This window comes from Clinocottus analis, unplaced genomic scaffold (assembly GCF_023055335.1).
Source record: "Clinocottus analis isolate CAN_PGR_092001 unplaced genomic scaffold, fCliAna1.0.p SCAF_8, whole genome shotgun sequence".
Classification (NCBI taxonomy): domain Eukaryota; kingdom Metazoa; phylum Chordata; class Actinopteri; order Perciformes; family Cottidae; genus Clinocottus; species Clinocottus analis.
In genome coordinates this window covers 20750881-20764959 of record NW_027176240.1, presented here as the reverse complement: position 1 = coordinate 20764959, position 14079 = coordinate 20750881, and the positions used below count along the sequence as shown (strand labels likewise).

The 14079-nt window shown below is 42.4% G+C and overlaps 1 protein-coding gene across 1 annotated transcript in view; it reads right to left on the bottom strand.

Annotated features, from left to right (window-relative positions):
* piezo1 (piezo type mechanosensitive ion channel component 1 (Er blood group)) overlaps positions 1–13105 on the bottom strand; it is a 67711-nt gene extending 54606 nt beyond the window's left edge. The window contains exon 1 of the mRNA XM_068567697.1: positions 12721–13105. Coding sequence (XP_068423798.1) covers positions 12721–12784 — 64 coding nt within the window. The 5' untranslated portion in view covers positions 12785–13105. The remainder of the gene's footprint in view (positions 1–12720) is intronic.
* Positions 13106–14079: the final 974 nt, after the last annotated feature.

Genomic DNA, 14079 nt, shown 5'->3' with positions numbered 1-14079 from the left:
TATCTCTCTGAATTGCTTTACGACAGAGTTATTATATGACTCAGACAATAACTGGAACACTGACAAAGAATCCAACACACAAGCACTGTTATTTCCTCTGGTTGCGAAAACATAAAACATATTGTCTTCCTGCCTGTTAGCCGGATAGACCACATCAGAGGGAGGCTGTTAACGTCACGTCTCCTACCTGGCTGCCATTATTATCTTTTCATCACTTTAGTCTACTTTCTGCATTTCAAACTGAAAAAATCATGGACGAGGTGGTGAGGACTATGAAACAGGGATCTGGGAGTCCATATTTCCTTTTATGCAGCACAATATCGTGAGAAATAGCAGTATTCTTGAACAGAAATGTTAAAACACAATAAACATAAAGGGGTATTGTTTAGTGTCCACCTAACCTGTCTTTTGATGTACACATTTGTTAAGGTCAAAGGTTGTTCTGGTTTAATCTGCCAGACAACGGTAACCAAACAAACCCAGCCCTGAAAAACCACAACTTAAACTCCAGGATACCGCAGCTTGACTCACATGTGTGTTCTGATTCATTGCCTGTGACTGACGTCACTGACAGTCTCTCCTCAAGCGTTTCTTGTTCCTTGCAGTCAGTGTATTAAAACAAAACTCTAGCAATCACACATTCAACCATAGTGCAAAGTCAATCCTCACCTCAACATTCTGCACTGTAATGAATTGCTGTAAATTTACTGTGGATTTACAACAGCATCTTAAAGTATTTTATAATAACTGTAACAGTTCAAAATTTGTCCAGGTGTAAATCAAAAGTGTATGCTGTTGGTTAACTAAAGCGTCAAGAGTCCTGAAATTTAGCAGCAGAATACATCATTTTATGTGAAGTGGTGGATATCTGCTTCTCCATACATGTTCAGTAATCGGTTAGCTTATCAGTGCAAACTGAAAGCGTCCAGTATTGTTTCCTCATCATGATTATTAAACATCTCAGATTATGTTTCATTCTGTCCACTTCATAACGGCAGGTTGCTAAAATTATGAAGCAAGCGCTGTAACTTTAGCTAGCTCGAGCTCAAGTAGCTGTAGTAATGTTAGCTAGCTAACTGCATAGCCAGCAAAGTTAACGTTATTTGCAGTGTGAAGATGTAATGTTGGTTTCCTCGCTGTGTTTATCAACCACAGGAGCCGAAAGAAAGTTAGCTTATCAGTGCAAACTGAAAGCGTCCAGTATTGTTTCCTCTTCATGATTATTAAACATTTCAGATTATGTTTCATTCTGTCCGCTTCATAACGGCAGGTTGCTAAAATTATGAAGCAAGCGCTGTAACTTTAGCTAGCTCGAGCTCAAGTAGCTGTAGTAACGTTAGCTAGCTTACTGCTTAGCCAGCTAACTGCATAGCTAGCAAAGTTAACGTTAATTGCAGTGTGAAGATGTAACGTTGGTTTCCTCGCTGTGTTTATCAACCACAGGAGCGAAAAAGAAGTTAGCTCATCAGTGAAAACTGAAAGTGTCCAGTATTGTTTCAGCTTCGTGATTATTAAACTTTTAACGTCTCAAATCATGTTTCATTATGTCCGCTTCACTACGTCAGGTTGCTAAAATTGTGAAGCAAGCTCTGAAACTTTAGCTAGCTCGAGCTCAAGTAGCTGTAGTAATGTTCGCTAGCTAACTGCGTAGCCAGTTAACATTAATCACAGTGTGAAGATGTAACGTTGGTTTCCTCTCTGTTTATTTGTGCTATAGAAACGCAAACAAGAAGGAAAGTGTGTCTCAAAGACGATGAAGCAGTGAAGCAGTCAAATCCTCTCTCACTGTGTTTACTTTAAAGGGATTTTTGAAGACCTGGAGATACTTTTTTTTTTTTTTAAGTTTGTGGACAGCACAAAAACGTTTTGGAAAAAGTTAATTTGACCAAAAAAAAAATGTTTTGTTTCTACATATGTTTTGTTTCTACATAGAGAACAAGCTGGGTGTTGAGAAGCTCCACCCTGCTGCCCAGTTAATCATTAAACACACACTGTCCATGGACAGACATGATAACACTGTCCAGTAACCACAACCTCTATCTCTCTGCAGCACTCTGCGCTGTTATGTTTCTCTTGCATGTCCAATATTCAGGCATTTATTTTTGGTCAGAATCAGAAACAACTGTAATAGTTTGATTTGTTCTCTTCATTCTTTTTATTCTCTTTATTGGCAGGCTGTGGATGTAGTAACACTTCATTCCAGGGCTCAGATATCTGTTTCTCTTCTTCACAGCACATTCACTCTGCGAGGCTATTTCCTACAAAATCGCTTTTTTTTGAGTAATAGTTGCACATATTGTGCAAATCAGGGAATGTTTGATTCCATCTCCTGACCTTTTATTCTGCTGTGCAATGAACAAACTTGAACATGACGTTTCCCCCCCGACCTGTCTAGAGTCTGGAGCTGTTGGCAGGTCCGACTCGAGGGGAAAGTTCAGCCTCAGGAATGGGATATTGGGTTCAAATCCCAGCGAGAGCTGCTGAGATTCCAGTTCAGGAAACCAGACCAGAGATAGGACCACGCAAGCACTACTACCAGGACTACAGGATCACAGTTAATGCTATGTCACGTCACAGGGACCCAACATGCAACCTGTTCAAAGAGACTTCATGTAAGTGAATATTACAGGTTGCATTCACAAAGTGGAATAACCTGGGACTAGAAATAATCCAATCCTGAGATACTGTCGCACGCCATGTTCAGACAGATATCAAAACAACTAAATTCTGAGAAAATGGACGAGCAAACAACACTGCAGGAGGGAGAAGCCCTCAGTCATGTGACCAGAGGGCGTCTCCAACAAACCACGAAAGAAACAACCAAAAATAACAGCAAAAAGAAAAGTCTCCATATCAATGAATAAATTGACGCAAGCGTGTCCTTATACAACGGTTTATATGATATCTCTATGAAAGGTTTTTCCCATGAAAGCCAGCAACACAAGTCCAGTAATGCTTGCTACACGCTTACGGTCTTTTTAAAATAAACTTTCTTCTTCACGGGAACAAAATCAGTTAGGTTGAGGAAAATATTGTGAAATCCTTAGTTAGGTTCAGCAACAAAACTACTTTGTTAAGCTCAGGGAAATATTGTTCTTTAGGTTAAAATAAATAAATAAATGCTTGTTATATGCCTTTTTTTAAATAAACTTCCGTCTTCACAGGAACAAAATCAGTTAGGTTGAGGCGACAAAACTTTTTTAGGTTAAGGAAAATATTATGAAACACTTAGTTAGGTTCAGCAACAAAACTACTTTGTTAAGCTCAGGGAAATATTGTTCTTTAGGTTAAAATAAATAAATGCTTGTTGCTTGTTATATGCCTTTTCAAAATAAACTTCCGTCTTCACAGGAACAAAATCAGTTAGGTTGAGGCGACAAAACTTTTTTAGGTTAAGGAAAATATTGTGAAACACTTAGTTAGGTTCAAACAAAACAACTTTGTTAGGTTGAGAGAAATATTGTTCTTTAGGTTAAAATAAATGGGAAATGTTCTTTACACTCTCCGACCACTGGAAGCGCTTTAACACTTCACCCATTCACTCATGCGTACACTGTTGGCAGAGGCTACCGTATAAGGTGCCACCTGCCCACCAGGACTCACCAACCGTCCACATAACACTCACACAGCTCTGGGAGGAAGGTGGCGTTTTGCCCACAGACACATCGACGTGGACGAGCAGAGCCGATCCGCTGATTGAAGGGTTGAAAGAGGAACTGGCTCTACCGCTGAGCCACAGCCGCCCTGCGAAGTTTATGTGGCGAATAAATCACGTTGACTTCCTATTCCACACAACAAGCAGCGGCTGGAGAGAATTAAGAGTTAAATAACAGAACTTGTCGTGACAGGAAACTAAAAATTCAGACAGTTACTTGACTTGAGCAATTTTATTAGTGTTTTACAAGTTTTATTAATGTTCAACACTGTAATGTCCTTTAGTAAGTTGTGTTACTTCTAGTTTTCTGTGGCATTTTAAATGATAAAAGAGATTTGTTCATGAAATGCTAAATACAACGGTTCTGTTTTGGTTTAATTAAATCCTGACCGTGCATTTTTATCTCACCGCTTCATGAGTTATAGCGTTTTAATTACATGACTGACGTGCTTTGGTTTCCGATTGTATTCATCTGCATCCAGACATCAGGTCAGATCCCAGCCTCACACTGTGACAGACACACTCAGCATCAGACACGTTATCACTGTCGGCCTATATGTGTGTGTTTACATTAGGTTAACTATTAATAGGAAGTTAAATTACACTTTAATGCAATTAATACACACACACACACACACCAAGACAACCAAGCTGGAACAACGCTCCACAAATGAACAAAGAAATTCATCATTTTGGCAGTTGGGAAACCCCACTGCGCCACCTTTGTTAAAAATGGTGACAAAAATATTTAGACGGATGGATGCGGTGGCCTATATCACGGATTGTGCCGACGAATGAATGGATTGTACTTCCTTATCTCTTTTCTACTCAAAGTGCTTTAACACTACATGTCATCATTCACCCATTCACACACTGATGACAGGAGCGACCATGCATCTAAGATTCATACAACATTCACACACCGTCGGCACAGCTCGGGGAGCAATAGGCTTAAGGGTTAAGTGTCTTGCTCATGGACACATCGACATGGACTAGTGGAGCCGGGATCGAACCGCCGATCCTCTGATTGAAGGACAGAAGCAGCTTTTCCACTGAGTGTGTGAAGCTGAATCTTCAACCTAAATGCAGACTCTGCCCATCCGCATACACACATATTTTATAGGAATTTAAAAATTACACTTTCCAGGTTTACATAGAGAGTATTTTTAGAAACAAGCGAGAGAGAGAGAGCGAGAGAGAGAGAGAGAGAGAGAGAGAGAGAGAGAGAGAGAGAGAGAGAGAGAGAGAGAGAGAGAGAGAGAGAGAGAGCGGGTCAGTGTTTGGTGTAGAAGCCTCAATTCCTCCTCTGTTCCCTCCAGTCTGTAATCAAAGAGCATAGTCAGTCACATTCCTCTCTACCAGCTAAATGCTAGGTGCTGGTAAACTGTTGGGCCTTCAACTAGTTTTCGGATGAGGACCAGGTAATTAGCAAATTACTGGTTGAGGCCAGGCCGGCGGTGGATACAAGCAGGGTAGGCTTGTATCTATAGAGTTCTCGCGAAAGTCGCGGTGTGCCCGTCGTCAGAGAGGCCTGCGGTATTATGAAATATAAAGAAAAGGCAGGTGACGGTTAGCTGCTCCTCCGTGGTGGGAGCTGCCCCTGAAGGTGTCGTAATAGCTCCATCGTCGGCAGCACAATGGCGCGTGCTGACACTTCTAATAATTGAGGTGATGAGAAATTGTCTCGAATCTGTCTCCGCTGTTTTCTCCTCGTTCTTAAAGGGACAGTGTCCATGATATCTCTATCTGTCTGAGGTCGGGATTCAATTCAGTTTATTTTGTATATTCCGAAATCGCAAATTAGCCTCGCAGGGCTGTGCAATGTGCACACATACGACTCCCCTGTCCCAATAACACATATTGGATCAGGAGAAACTCCCCAAAAAAAAAGAGAAGAAGACTTCAAGAGAGCAACAGAGGAGGATCCGTCTCTCCGGATGGACAGAAGCAATAGATGTCATGTGACCAGAGTGAGCAACGTAACAGAGTTGCAGCACATTCATGGATGTAGTGTGAACAACGCCTGCAGTTCTTTGCAAATGTTGTAGTGTTTTTTTTTGCATACAGTGACGTAGGAAAGAAAGAAGGTCAAAGTGCTAAACAGAAAGAAATTGAATTGAAAAGGTTTACTGAATAGTCTACTGACATTACTGAATGGTCAAAGTGTCAGGCCTGGCCTTCAGCTACCAAATGCTGCTTAAACAGACATACACCAAACAGGAAGGGACTACAAAAAGACACAGGAAGGCAACAGAGAGACAACAGGACTACAAAAAGACACAGGAAGGCAACAGGAAGGCAACAGAGAGACAACAAGACTACAAAAAGACACAGGAAGGCAACAGGAAGGCAACAGAGAGACAACAGGACTACAAAAAGACACAGGAAGGCAACAGGAAGGCAACAGGAAGGCAACGTGACGACAAAAAGACACAGGAAGGCAACAGAGAGACAACAGGACTACAAAAAGACACAGGAAGGCAACAGAGAGACAACAGGACTACAAAAAGACACAGGAAGGCAACAGAGAGACAACAGGACTACAAAAAGACACAGGAAGGCAACAGAGAGACAACAGGACTACAAAAAGACACAGGAAGGCAACACAGAGACAACAGGACTACAAAAAGACACAGGAAGGCAACAGAGAGACAACAGGACTACAAAAAGACACAGGAAGGCAACAGAGAGACAACAAGACTACAAAAAGACACAGGAAGGCAACAGAGAGACAACAGGACTACAAAAAGACACAGGAAGGCAACAGAGAGACAACAGGACTACAAAAAGACACAGGAAGGCAACAGAGAGACAACAGGACTACAAAAAGACACAGGAAGGCAACAGAGAGACAACAAGACTACAAAAAGACACAGGAAGGCAACAGAGAGCCACAAAAAAAATATGAGGCCCCTAAATTATTGTATTTTTTGACGAGTCCTGATGCATCCTACATTTGTTGAGCTTTGTGATATGATGAAGCCCCCAAAAAACCTGACAACCCCGACAAGACCAAAACATATAGAAAATCATACAAAACTAGTACAAAGAGACACAAAATGACCAGAAGAGACACATGGCAGCTACGAAGAGATTAATGATCAGACAACGTGTCAGGCCTCCAGGCCAAAACTACAGGAAGACAAAAACAACTACAAAGACAGTCAAAACACAATCAGACACAATGAGACCACAAAGAGATCACAACAACCACGAAAACATGCAAAACAACTACAAAGAGACACAAAAAGATGAAGAAGAAACATAAAAAAACTACAAAGAAACATAAAAAAAACTACAAAGAGACACAAAAAGATGAAAAAGAAACACAAAACAACTACAAAGAGACACAAAGACTCCAAATGACTTGTGAGATGCACTTGCTTTACTGCGTGAGTTGTGTGTGAGTCTGTCTATGAAGATAGTTTTAGTTTTGATAAACATCCGTCCTGATTCACTTGAAGTCATAAAGATTGTTTTGTATATTTTTATTCTCCGTCCACCATGAAGGCAAAACAAACCTTTAAGTAGATGAAACCTTCAATGTGCTTTGAACTGGGTCAAAAACCTGTATTTCACATTATTTTTTTCCCATTCATGAAAAGATATCAAGGCACGGCCATGTTGAAATTTACTTTGTACCAATTTATTTTGTATTGGCGAAAAAAAATTGCAAGTTGTCAGAGATTCTATCTCCAATTTGACGTCCGTCAGCTCTTTAAAACTAATCAATGGAGCGAAATGAGATGAAGGTGCTTTCCAACTGTGTGTGTCTGTGTGTGTGTGAGTCCACGCTCACAGCTTTCCTGTTTTTGTGGAAAGAAAATGGCCTCTCACACACACACACACACACACACACACACACACTGTATAAATACACAGTGCAATTTATGTGTAGTTGATGTTTAAATCATTGGTCCCCTGTGTGTACACTAAGCCAGCAACAAAGCTCCCAACATGGCCGCCGTGTTCGCATCCACGGCTTCCATGACGCACCACACGTGAAGAGGGGCCTCGGGTCATTGGCAGTGACCAGACAGAAATCTGACAGCAGCTGCAGGAGCGACTGAAAAAGTCCAAATGTTGAAGGGAAAATATCTTCATGAACTGATGCTGAAGGATTAAAAACATGGACGTTCGTGGATTTAGTTCAGTTTCTGACGCTTCCAGTGTGAAAGCTGACATTTGGCCTGAAGAAGGCCTCGAAGAAAGGTCGCCAAAAAACTCAAATAGATGTGTTAAAACGTGAAACGACGGTGTTAATTGAGAAGATATTGTAATGTTTAGTACTCAAAATACAAACTAAGAACAGGGCCACGTTCTTAAAATGTAGTAGTTTAACTATTACAGGATAACAACCCGGTTCACGATACCTTTGTTATTCTGTTGAGGCCACTAGAAAAGGCTCAGAAGGCCACTGACAGGCTCATGCACACACAACTGAATGTAATGGCTAACCAAGCATTCAAGAACATCACACACAATTCAATCAGCTGATTAGAGGCATGTAATCTGGTGGAAGGCTCAAGAACAAGCGAGTTAGTGAGCCTGGCCGGCCTCGAGACTGAACGCTACAGATAAAGGTCTGTTCTCATGAGGGACGTGTTATCAGTGAAGCTGAGACAACCGGTACAGAGCAAACACACACAGATTATCGCTCTTAATCGGCGCAAGCTTTTCAGAGAAAACTGTGTGGACACATCCAGCCGAAACCGCTGCTAACGTAGGATCCAGTTTATATATATATATATTCAGATAAAACGTGCGAACAATGGCTGCAGGACAAAAGCACCGCGGTAAGATGATAATATTGCACATCCTTTGCCGTTGGTCCATCTCTTGTTATGAGTTGGCCTTCATGCATTTCACAGTTCAATCTGACACCATCCACTCCTTTTATAATCTGTGGAAATTGTCCGCTGTCAGACTGGCCTCAGGCCAGGTTCTCAAATGTGTTACGGTAAGCAAACAATTTTACAAGTGGAGCACATAGCACATTCTTCATCTATTCTCTATTCCGTATTCATGTTCAATACAAATCTTTATTTGGTGTCGCACGACACTAAATGACGAGTGCTAACCCTTGATAATGGCTCCCTCGTCCCCTGTAAAGTGGAATTAAACAATGCAGGTGCTCGTCGACACGTGTCACACATGACATGTCCACCTCTACCTTTCCCGTAAAGTTGCTCATGCGGTCAGTAATTCCATGAGTTAATGCTCCGCCAGCGAGCCGTCAGAGCAGCAGATGCTGTCCTGGCTCTGAACTCTCCCGATGTGCCACGCTCTCAGCGCGCTGGCTCAAACAAGCCACAGCATGTCTTCACCATTAAAAGTGAGAAGGGGGGGAAAAAAAGAAAAGGCTCGCACGTAGGAAAATGTGACTTAGCCCATGTCAAGAAAAAGGCTGTGGGGTTTAACATCTTTGGGGAAGAACCGAATGAATTGTTCTGGTTCTGTGGAGATGAAAGCCTAAACTCGGCCTCTCTCTCTCCGGCTCACTCCCCCACAGCTCACACACACTCTGAGCATTTCCCACTGAGCCGTGAAGTCTTGTTCAAGGGCATACAGTGAGTCATACGCGACACACAACATTCTCAAAAAATGGGAGTTTTGTTTCTATTTGGCTTATTTGATATAAGGAACGCAGATCCCACTTTGAGCCACAAACCCAGTCGACGTGCCGAGACCAGTGCTCTTTTAGCTAAAAAATATCTCTCCACTTCACTGTGTGAACTGACTATGATGACTATTGTTTGTGTAGACTGTCTGTGACTAATATGCAGGATGTAATGAGGACAGGTTGGCTGCTATCTCATCTGCTAACACGGCGTTGTCTCCGTCAGCCCATCCAGTGTACGACGTCAGTGAACTGTGGTCATTCAGATCCAGGTTTAGGTCATTTTAATGCTCTTCAATACTATTTTGATGACATTATCTGAACTTTTAATAATATAAATTGTTATATTCTGTAGATATTCTTCATGACAATGAAAGTTCAGGTTAGAAGAAAGCATCACACAACTCTAGTTGTGTCTATGAAATGTCTGATTCTCAAAGGGAAGTTCGTCACAAGCCTTCACTCTTCAACACACACACACACACACACACACACACACACACACACACACACACACACACACACACACCTGTTCACCAGTACATTGACATTCGGGGAGCAGACTGGCAAGTTGGAAACAGGATTCTCCTCCTCTTGACAGGTAAAAGCCAATTAAATGTCACTTTGCTTGTGATATGTTGATGACAAACCGTGCGTTAAAGAGACAAACTCCCGGATGTTCGGGGTACCTTTTTAATCGTCAACCTGCGCGTTGACCGGACGACTCCCTGCTCTCACGACGGCAGCGCTTGTTACTTTATATGTGGTCAATTATAACGCGTCAACGCTGACCCTTTGATGACTGCCCGGTCTGGATCCGTTGAGCTGAGGATGTCACCGGCACGGTGTTCTCATCTCGTATGCTTCGAGTTTACAGGTCCGAGACCGTTCATGATTTTCTTTAGTTAGTTACTTTCCAGTGGCTATGATGTGATTATTGGCAAATTTAAAGCTATACTTAAGCGTATTTCTTTGTGAAGCGACGCAGGAAGATCGAACTTTTGAATGGCCAAGTAAGCGCACACACACACACACACACACACAAGGGATTTGACTCTAACTATACACGCTAAGAGGGAACAGCTAACAGCTAAAACATGAACATCACTACGAAGGCATCATCATGTGAAGATGGTGACCAATCCACGCGCCAATTGGCTCGTTCAGCCAACCTCGGGACATGTTTGGAACAGCGGAGGCGGCGCAGGAAGTGCATCCTCTGCCGGGCCGTTTGTCCCGATGGTGTCTATGTTGGCAGTCCACTGGAGGTCCTGGGAGCTGGTGGTTTTCCAGGACCCTGAAAGCTTCCCCAGCAGACGTAAAGGTAACGGGGGCAGCGAGTGTGTTCAGCTCCGGGTCGTTCTGACCCACAACCTCCCGCCTGTACGCTGACTCGGGTTAGCAGACTCGCCGAGGCCGGCTAGCGTCGTGAAATCGTCACTCTTCAGGAGTTTGACAGACGTCGGTCGTTGGTTTGTAGACGGAGCCGTTGGGAGACACACATCCCTGAGGCTGCGAGCGCTGATGGTGCTTTGTGTTTACAGCGCTGAAGTGGGACCACTTCACTGCCAAAAATAACACGCAAGGCCAGACAAGTCACACTGCAGCGGGACTACTGCACTGGAGTTTTTTGTTTATTTACCTTGCACCACTTTATTAGCGACATATTGGATGTGTGTGTGTGTGTGTGTGTGTGTGTGTGTGTGTGTGTGTGTCAGAGTAACTTCATTGGCTACTTTCACTTCCTTTAGTCATCACGTGTGAACAGAAATACTGCAAATTCTAGCGGGAGACATCCTGTCAGAAGGCACACACACGCTCTTTGCTTTCTCTTTCTCTCCCGGTCTCTCTCTCTCTATCACCCAACACACACACACACACACACACACACACACACACAGTATGGAACCTCTCATAACAGAAAACAGATTGTTCATAAACTGGTGGAGAGTTATAGATAGAGATACAGACAAGCCAAAAGAGCTTAAAATGATCAAACGGCCTGTGTTTTCTCCTGTGTGTGTGTGTGTGGTGTAACTCTGATTTATGTGATCTAATCCCTGTATCAGACTGAGATTAGCTGGTTAGCCAGATATCTGTGGCCTTTTTTCTCCCCTTTTGTTGGATTAACGGTTAATCCAACATCAGAAATGGATTTACTTCTGATGAAATGCCCCCGATAGGGAAAAGCAAACCCACTTAAGAGCAGAATGAAGACATGAGGCCCTCTCATCCGACCCCATGAAATATGCAAATGATGTGTTTTAAAAAGAAATCTCATTCACACCTCCTTGGTGACGCTGGGATGAGTGTTGCTGCTGCCACCAGCAGCGTGTCTCACTGGGATTCTGTCACTTTAACTGGCTCAAGCTGTCAGTTGTGAATTCACACAACTTGTCGTAAAATAATAAGAGTTAGAAAACACATGAATGGGTATTTTAAAAGCATAGTCGTGGTAAAGTGCTGAAGCTGTGGCAGAGCCACTGTTGCAGCCAGCTGTGGTGCGGCAACAAAGTAGTCCTGCATCCTCAGAAGTTATTTCCTAGAGGCCTTCAGACTGGAGTGTCATAATCATTTCTGAAAAGACACCTCAAACACAACACAACGTCAATTATCCAGTGTGTACATGGATGTGACTGTAATCCTGCAGGTGTAATATTGGTATGCTTCTTCTTCCGTTTTTTATATATACACATACATGTAGATCTATACATATAGAGATATAAATGTAACTTTTATTAAATGTAGTTAGTCTCATTTATTTAGTGATTTATAATTGTCTATTTGTACATTTTTATTGAAGCAATATATTATATAATCAGTTTAGAGAGGCGTAATCTAAATACTGAACATTATTCTGTGCCCCAGACCTTTAAACACTCTTTATGTTTCAGTAGAAACTGAACAGTTGTTATTGCACACGAGGACTAGTAAACGTTTCATAATCTGAAAGTCCATTGGCTTTTGGCTCCAGAGCACGAACTGAAACATCAGTCATTTAATAAATAATGTGCTTATAACACAAAATCACGTATGACATTTGAAATAGATATGAAGTCATACATCATTCTAAAGAAGAAAATATAAACCCCAAAGTGACATGAAGTCATCTTTTCAACAACAACAACAGAGTCCAGTCACACCTATTCCTCTCAGACTGCAGGTTGTATTCAACTGAATGAAGAAGTGTTTAACTACCCCCTCATCATCATCATCATCATCATCATCATCATCATCAGCCGTCTGGAAGCCTCCAGTAAGCAGACACCAGACGAAAAAGCTGTAAAACGGTGAAAGTCGCAGCGGAGTGATCTCCCAGCCTCACAGTCAGTCAGTGTGGGACTACATTACGCGTGTCAGCCGTCACGTCACGTCACGGGTACTTTTGGCACAAGTTCAATACAGTTTCAAGTATTCACAACAACACGAGAAGTGAGTTAATTACCTGACAACAGCGCGGCGGGCATCAGAAAGCAGTACAGCCCGCGGACAATCACCTGTAGATCCATGGCAGGAAGCCTCCAGATCAATACTCGATACGGGTTATCAATAAGTAACCTTCCATAGATCAGGACACGCACGCGCGCGCTAACCTATACGGCTCCATTGGGGTTGGATGACTAAAAAGTGACAAAGCAATGAAGACACAACTCCTCCGACACTCGCTCATTATCAACCATTCACACACAAAAAACAGCTGGAAAAACTTGAGGAGAAAGTCTTCAAAAGAAACTTTGTTGCCTTTTCTCGCGCGGGTAAAAGTTGCCCGACTTCTTTTTTTTTTTTGTGAAGGTAGAAGTTACCGGAGAGGAGGAACGTGTGGCTGCATGTGAGCCCCAGTCTGAAGTAACAGTGTTTGTAGGTGGAAAATGTGATTCACAGGCAGTCGTCTGGAGAAAGGGCGTTCATAGAGGAGCTATTCTCCACCGCGCCGCGTGCACTGCGCGAGCTCACAGCCAAACACTGCGCGAGCTCGCGGCTCCCGCACAACGTGTTGGATATGAAAGTGTCTGCTCAGCAAAAAAAACAAAAAACAGGAAGAGAAGAGTGTCTAAAACGTCATGATACCGGGCTGCCAAGGGGGTCCCGCAATGTGTTGCTTGTTTGTAGACTCGTCATCAGTACAGGCCGCTGGTGCTGGATTTAAGTCTTCCTTCAAGTTTTGGTGTCAGATTCGTGACTTCACCCCCTCAATACATGACATGGTGTGTGTTAGGGCGCCCCCTGGCGTCCACATGACCTCTGTACACGGTTGTGTGTGGAAAAATAGGAGCGACTCCGCGATGGAAGGAGGTTCGGTTGTTTACATCCGGGGTTCTCAACCTTTTATAGTGACGTACCCCCTAACCCCTAAAATAAGATAATATACAACTCACCTCTATGTACACGGTGACATTTACATTTGTGTTGATTTACACTTCATACACACTACACACACGTTGCATTTCGCACACTCTGTTTAAACTTACATTTATTTCCTTAAATACACACTGCACACTTATTATATTCTGTTGTGTATATATACTTTACTCTGTTACATTTAATTTAATTTAATTTCCTTAATACACACTGCACAGTTATTTGTATCATATTGTGTGTGTGTGTATATATACATATAATTTATTTTTATTTTGTATATATCTGTCATCCCTGTTCTTATGTTTTATTTTGTTGGTTTAGTTTATTCCATTTGGTGTCTGTAAAGTGTTGGGTGCTACTCTGACAACAAATTTCCCCTTGGGGATTAATAAAGTATCTATCTATCTATCTATCTATCTATCTATCTATCTATCTATCTATCTAT